This window comes from Triticum urartu, chromosome 4 (assembly GCF_003073215.2).
Source record: "Triticum urartu cultivar G1812 chromosome 4, Tu2.1, whole genome shotgun sequence".
In the NCBI taxonomy this organism is placed as follows: domain Eukaryota; kingdom Viridiplantae; phylum Streptophyta; class Magnoliopsida; order Poales; family Poaceae; genus Triticum; species Triticum urartu.
Genome location: NC_053025.1, coordinates 31,019,394 through 31,026,672, shown reverse-complemented (window position 1 = coordinate 31,026,672; position 7,279 = coordinate 31,019,394). Strand labels below are relative to the sequence as shown.

At 46.9% G+C, this 7,279-nt stretch overlaps 1 protein-coding gene across 1 annotated transcript; it reads left to right on the top strand.

Moving 5' to 3' along the window:
• Positions 1 to 788: 788 nt before the first annotated feature.
• LOC125550441 (glutamate decarboxylase 1-like) lies at positions 789 to 5,740 on the top strand. Its single transcript, XM_048713438.1, has 6 exons — positions 789 to 1,073; positions 1,181 to 1,385; positions 3,806 to 4,006; positions 4,104 to 4,318; positions 4,440 to 4,746; positions 5,016 to 5,740. Exons 1-6 carry the CDS (start codon positions 982 to 984, stop codon positions 5,481 to 5,483), a joined length of 1,488 nt encoding a protein of 495 aa, XP_048569395.1. The 5' UTR covers positions 789 to 981; the 3' UTR covers positions 5,484 to 5,740.
• The last annotated feature ends 1,539 nt before the right edge of the window (positions 5,741 to 7,279 follow it).

The window sequence follows — 7,279 nt, the reverse complement described above, 5'->3', positions numbered from 1 at the left end:
TTCATCAATCTTCGGTCGAGTCTTTTAAAAATGCTCATAAGGATAGGATCAGAGTGCTAGCCCCTGCCTATTGAGGTCTAGTATTCCTGGCCTCGTGAGACCCTGCCATGGCCTTCCCTGGTCTGTTCGCTTCAGCCATTCCCAGCGCAATCTAAGTGCTAGTCCCTGCCTATTGACGTCTAGTATTCCAAGCCCTCCAAGTTGTTAGGGACGGCAAACTCTCAGCCAAGCAACTAAGCATTTACTTTCATGTATGTGACTAGATCCAACCCAAAAGAAAGCACGACAGACATTGTTCACCCGATTCAAAGCCCACTTAAGAGCATCTGCGATCAGCTGGTGATGCGTAGGCCTAGCACGAATCACGTTGTTCACAAGGACCAGTCTTCCTGGCCTCGTGACCAACCGCTTTTGCCAGCCCGGCAGAGAGGGAGCTTCACCTCCACCTTCGGAGGACAAATACCAGACACCGGAGCGCGCAGGCCCGAAGAGACAACATCAATCCTCCAAGTGTCGAAAAGAGCGTGACCGGACGGAACGGGAACAGAAACATCTTTGTCAAACCATGAATCCACGGTAACTAGACGACGAAGTCCAGTGGCGAACAGGAGCACGGTACGTGCACACCTGCGTCACATGTAAAAAAAAAATACATGTGTTTTTTTGAACGGTCACATGTACATGTTTTTTTTTTTTGAACGGGAGCTTCCCCTTCCCTTCGTCTAAAAGAAAGTGAAATATCTTCGCCTTCACCCGTCCCCTCGGCTCGATTATAAATATTCCGCCATTTTTGTCCCCCGGCCAGCACGGCGCACGCCATCCACTATACAATAGGAAACGCTCCCGCTTTCCTTGGTAACGGCTTGGCCCCGACCCCGCGTTGATCAACCACAAACCAGCGGCGAGCTCTAGTACTAGTGTACCACCGTCCCCCGATCGGATCGGCCGTCGTCCCCGCCGGCGAGCGAGCGAGCGATCAGGATGGTGCTCTCCCACGCCGCGTCGGCAGGGTCGTCCGATGACTCGGTGCACTCCACCTTCGCCTCCCGCTACGTCCGCGCCTCCCTGCCCAGGTACGTCCCTCCCTCCTACGTCCATGGATGGATCGATCATGGATGATTGGATGCTAGATTTGGCTTCGTCGTTCGTTGAACTGATGGATGGATGGATGGACGGGCAGGTTCCGGATGCCGGAGAACTCGATCCCGAAGGAGGCGGCGTACCAGATCATCAACGACGAGCTGATGCTGGACGGGAACCCGCGGCTGAACCTGGCGTCCTTCGTCACCACGTGGATGGAGCCCGAGTGCAACAAGCTCATGATGGACTCCATCAACAAGAACTACGTCGACATGGACGAGTACCCCGTCACCACCGAGCTCCAGGTATGCATACCATTTATTACTTACCTTGGCGTTACTTCGGTCCCCGGTTTTGCGAACCTGCTCTGACCGAGTCCCCTTGATTTGCAATCCATCGGGATCCCTTCCTTCTTCCGGTGGGCTTCCACTGCTCCATTTGGGATCATCCACTGATCCGGTATAGAAGTTTGAAAACTATGCACCGCCACCAGGAATGGTGATAAAAAACTGGTCGATGCGCGTTCGTATCTTGCCTCTACTCGCTCGAGCGACGATTATTATATGTACTACGAGCCCACTGTTTTCGGATTTTTATTTCTATGTACTCCCTCCGTTCGAAAATACTTGTATTAGAAATTTGTATCTAGAACTAGAACAAGTCTAGATATAACCATTTTTAAAACAAGTATTTCAGGGAATAGTATGTACGTATGGCCGCGTGTAAAGGAGATGAATTATGTAGCACAAAGGAAGGGAGTCCGGAACTCGTTTCCATTGCTCTCAAGTTTATGTAGGCCTCGTAGACGTCGCCGAAAGAAACAAAAGGTCGGTCAATTCGACACTTGGGTGTTCAGCAGTCGTGTCAGGCTAGCAGCAAGTGACAAAACCAGGAGATATACCCAGCCTTTAAAAAGAACAGAAAAAAAGAGACCAGACCATGTATTCATCGAGTTTTTGACAGATTTTAATTTTTCTGGCGGTGCGGTTGAACAGAACTCATGCCATGCACGTAGTAGTACTATTTTGTCCCGACACAAGATTCTCCTCTTTTTATTTTTTTGCGGGGGAGATGAGATTCTCCTCGAGATCAGGAGGCTCAGCATTTGCTCTCAAAAAGGAGGCTCAGCATTTCCGGGCGGTGCATCGGCTACCTTTTGCCCCCCGTTGTTTCAAACCAGGAACAAAATACAGTACTCCTCGAGATCGACGAGGATTAAGGTCACTTTTTTTTCAAAAATAAAAACGGATTAGGTAGTGCTACTATTGACTTATTTACAGTCTAGGTAGAATCATTCGAGTCTTGGCACTTGCAAAGGCCCAACACTATTATATATAACTAAAAAGAATAAACAATAATCTCCTCAACGGCGCGTCCCTGTCCATCCGTCTATATATCCTCTTGGTGCATGAACCTGAGTAGTGCACTAGAGAACAAACGGGGAGCAGAACGTGCGTGGTGTACATCTGTGCAGAACAAGGCATCTGGCCCCCGTCCCTGTCCTCCAACCCGCGACGCAACAATAGGAAAACGAGACGCTCCAAGGAAGGCGATCGAGCAAACCACGTTCACATACACACGCACACGGCGATAGCTCTGGTTCCTGGTTGTCTGTCGTCTTGTCGAGCCGCCCAACGATCGATCGAGAGGGGCAACGAGAAGAGTTCTACTCGCAAACCCAGGCAGCCCGAGATTTCGATTTCTCGGTGCTATCGCTGTACTGGTAGGCCGCCGAGCTAGGCGCTCGTGGCCGTGTGGAGGAGGTTAGGCCTGCAGGGGATGTAAACCGGAAATGTTTACTGACTTCTAAGGCTAAAGCAAATGAGTAATGATTCGATCTGGTTGCGCCCTTTCGGCACAGCGCCGCACTATTACTACGAGCTGCAGTGGTCTAATCATGTAAGCAGGCCTGCTATACTGCTAGACTCACCGGCAAAATCAAGGAGCGAAGGATTTTTCTTTTAAATGCAAAGGGTGGACCCTCGGTTCCTATTAATAGAAGAAATCGTCAGAGATTTCGCTACAAGGAGAAGAAGAAAATTGCGGAGTAGAACATTATAAAACTGAAGCACGCTTACAGTATAGAGTAAGCAATCCACATGCATGTGAGAACCAAGATGTTTGGATGCTGCCGCTGCTAGCCACGCAAAACCCTGTACGCCTGCCAAATAATTCATGGATGATTTCTCTGTCGGCGTCTTGCAAATAGTAGTTCGTATCCATCTATACCGGTACCCATGGCTCGGTCAACGCTAACTTTTTGGCTAGGCGTCTCAAGTCACCCATCCAAATGATCCCATACACTATTTTCTATTTTTCTGTTACGTACCACTGTAAGCTAGAAAAATCAGCGCATAACCATGTCAGTATAATCAATAAAAGCAAGTTCAGTCTTCACACGCTTCAAACTTTAGCGGCGAACAAGATCCCGTAAGCTCTCCTCACATAACGTGCTTCTTTCAGATTCGGAAGGGAGTACCAAAGAACAATCAGCTAGTAGATGCCAATTGCTAAGCAGGGAGTACATGTAGAAACGCCAAAACTAGATATACCATGTTGATGGAGGAAACTTTACTATTTCCTCTGATCCATATTAATCGTCGCTCATCCGCTTGTGTGATGATCGGAGGGGTTATTTGTTTTCTTTTCGGGATAAATCAGGTGTAGATATGGCAAGGTTAGTTGATCGATCATAACATGTCTTTTCTAAACTTTTGTTTTGCAGAACCGATGTGTGAACATGATCGCGCATCTGTTCAATGCTCCTCTTGGGGAGACGGAGACAGCCGTGGGGGTGGGCACCGTCGGCTCTTCGGAGGCCATCATGCTCGCCGGGCTGGCCTTCAAGAGGAGGTGGCAGAACAAGATGAAGGCCGCCGGCAAGCCCTGCGACAAGCCCAACATCGTCACCGGCGCAAACGTCCAAGTAATTAAGCACATCACAGTTTCCTTCATTAACGCTTACACTGTCAACTTTTTAACTGGACTGATTCGATGGGGTAAAAACCGTAAAATGGATGCAGGTTTGCTGGGAGAAGTTCGCACGCTACTTCGAGGTGGAGCTCAAGGAAGTGAAGCTGAGCGAGGGGTACTACGTGATGGACCCCGAGAAGGCCGTTGAGATGGTCGACGAGAACACCATCTGCGTCGCCGCCATCCTCGGCTCCACCCTCAACGGGGAGTTCGAGGACGTCAAGATGCTCAACGACCTCCTCGTCAAGAAGAACGAGGAGACAGGGTAATGCATGAATTCACTAAGCATCCTTGACCCTTCCACCGAGCTCCCACTGTATATATCACTCATCTAGATGGAGGTCTGCAGAAAATGTTGTAATGGTGTTTTGGGGTTGAACGTGCAGCTGGGACACGCCGATCCACGTGGACGCGGCGAGCGGCGGCTTCATCGCGCCGTTCCTGTACCCTGAGCTGGAGTGGGACTTCCGGCTGCCCCTGGTGAAGAGCATCAACGTGAGCGGGCACAAGTACGGCCTCGTGTACGCCGGGATCGGGTGGTGCATCTGGAGGAGCAAGGAGGACCTGCCGGACGAGCTCATCTTCCACATCAACTACCTCGGCGCCGACCAGCCCACCTTCACCCTCAACTTCTCCAAGGGTTCCAGCCAGGTTATCGCACAGTACTACCAGCTGATCCGCCTTGGTTTTGAGGTACAGCTCGTCGATTTTGTCCGATTTTTTTTCACTTATAACAGTATTCTTGCTAAATTTTAGTTGACTGAGATTTGGCTATGTATTAATTGATGCTATATTCATAAGATATTACATTGAAATCCATGCAAAATTTTCTTTTTATTTTGTTTCTTTCTTTCTTACATGTCATCTCACTTGATCGAAACTTGAGAAACTCTCAATCGACTGAGACCTAGACACACCCTAACATCATTGTTGTGCTAACTGTATTTGGTATAATAATGCAGGGGTACAGGAACATCATGGACAACTGCCAGGAGAACGCGATGGTGCTCAAGGAGGGGCTGGAGCGCACGGGGCGGTTCAACATCGTGTCCAAGGACCAGGGCGTCCCGCTAGTGGCCTTCTCCCTCAAGGACAGCAGCCGACACGACGAGTTCGAGATCTCCGAGTTCCTGCGCCGCTTCGGCTGGATCGTGCCCGCCTACACCATGCCCCCCGACGCGCAGCACGTCACCGTGCTCCGCGTCGTCATCCGCGAGGACTTCAGCCGCACCTTCGCCGAGCGCCTCGTCATCGACATCGAGAAGGTGCTCCACGAGCTCGACGCGCTCCCGTCACGCAGCAGCGGACCCGCCCTGCAGCACCCCAACGGCGACACTGTGAGCGAGAAGGACCTGGCCAGGCAGCGCGAGGTGGTGTCCGTCTGGAAGAGGGCCGTCGCCGCCAGGAAGAAGACCCAGGGCGTCTGCTGAGCGGTGGCGATGCGCCTCTCACCATGCTCTGCCGCTCGATATTTATGGTTGTATTTCCTAATTTAAGCTGCTACTTCTCTTGCCCGTGATGATTTTTTAGAGGACGGAACTAATAGTTCTGGCTCCAATAGATCGATCGAGTAATACTTATGTCATGTATGTGTTGAACAACAGTACTGTACTTGCATATTTGTACCTAGCAGCAATCATGTCTTTATTTGGGTGCCTGATATTCGATCAAAATCGTTGTTTCTGCATAGGTTCGTTGTCGTAACTCTGGACCATGATGCTTTTTTAGGGGCACTCTGAACCATGATTCTGGTTGAATGCCATGATATGATGGAGCAGTTAACCTTCACAGACACGGTACGGTGGTAGTAACGGTGACATGTACCAGTATGCGGTACGAGGCGACGACCTCAGGGTGGACTTTCGGTATAAACCGGAAATTCAGTTTCTACCTTGCATTTACCGATTGTGCTCAGAATATCGCAGTGGCACCCTAAGAGGAGAGCTCTATGGATGCTTCCTGTGTATTTTGAACATTTCCTGAAAACACAAATATTTTTAAAACTTTAATTTTTTTAAATAAGAGCATTTTTTGGAACTCTGATCATTTTCTAAAAGCAAAGAATATTTATAATTCTAAACAATTTTCGAAATTTCTAGGTATTTTAAATTTTTCTAAATATTTTCTTTTATAATTCTGAGCAATATTTGAAATATGACAATTTTTTTAAAAGAACAAACGAAAAAACAAAGGAAAAATTCATGAAGAAAATAACAAAACAACAAAGATATTTTTTTAAAACCAGAACCTTCTAGAAGGTTCACCAAACCAAAAAAGCTAGGCAGAAAAGGTTCCAAAAACCGGAATTTTAGTAGCACCTATATTAGCTAATTGGCGACCCATCTAGGGTAGGAGAACCAAGGTCGCGGTAGTGCGCCACCTTTCGGCTTTTGGGCTGAAATGTTGTTTCACAACTGTCACAAAGAACATCTCCATGCTTGAAAAAGTGCACATGCTAGCCGAGCTTCAGTGAGGGGGATCCTATTCCACGCGCGGTCGGATAATAGCATTCAAACACGCAACACAGCTCACGGTGATGGTCCGGTAAATCCGTCTGTTTCTACGTTATTTGCTTTTGTTTTCTACAGGGAAGTTTTTTTCCCGCACTCAACCCTTTTTTCATTTTGTTTTCTTCCGGGTTTTATCGTTTCTCATATTCTTTTCTTATTTATTTTTATTTTATTTTAATTTTTGTGATTTTTTAAATTCATGAACATTTTCCAAATTCATGCAAACTTTTGAAATGTGAGACTTTTCTAAATTGAAGATTTTTTTTGAAATCTCAAACATTTTTTAAATTTGAACATTTTTCTGAATTCATGAACACTTTTTGAAATCCGGAGCATTTTGTGCATTCGGGAACCTTTTTTGAAAACCAGGAACATGTTTTGAATTTGTGATTCTTTTGAAATTCGGGATCATTTTCAAATTCCTGAACAATATTTAATTTTATAATTTTTTGAGATGTAGGAACTTTTTTCAAATCTGTGATCTTTTTTAAAATTAACAACATTTTCCCAAACTGATGCACAATTTTTTAAATCTGGAAACATTTTTTGAAATCCATGAACATTTTCAAAATTTGTGAGTTTTTTTAAATATAGAAAAAATAATGTTTTCCTCACTCATGACAACAATAAGTACAGTTGCTCCGCTAACCGTATCTTGTGTTGGCGCAATACGACACAAAAATAACGCGATGAAGGGGTACATGAACATCATGGAC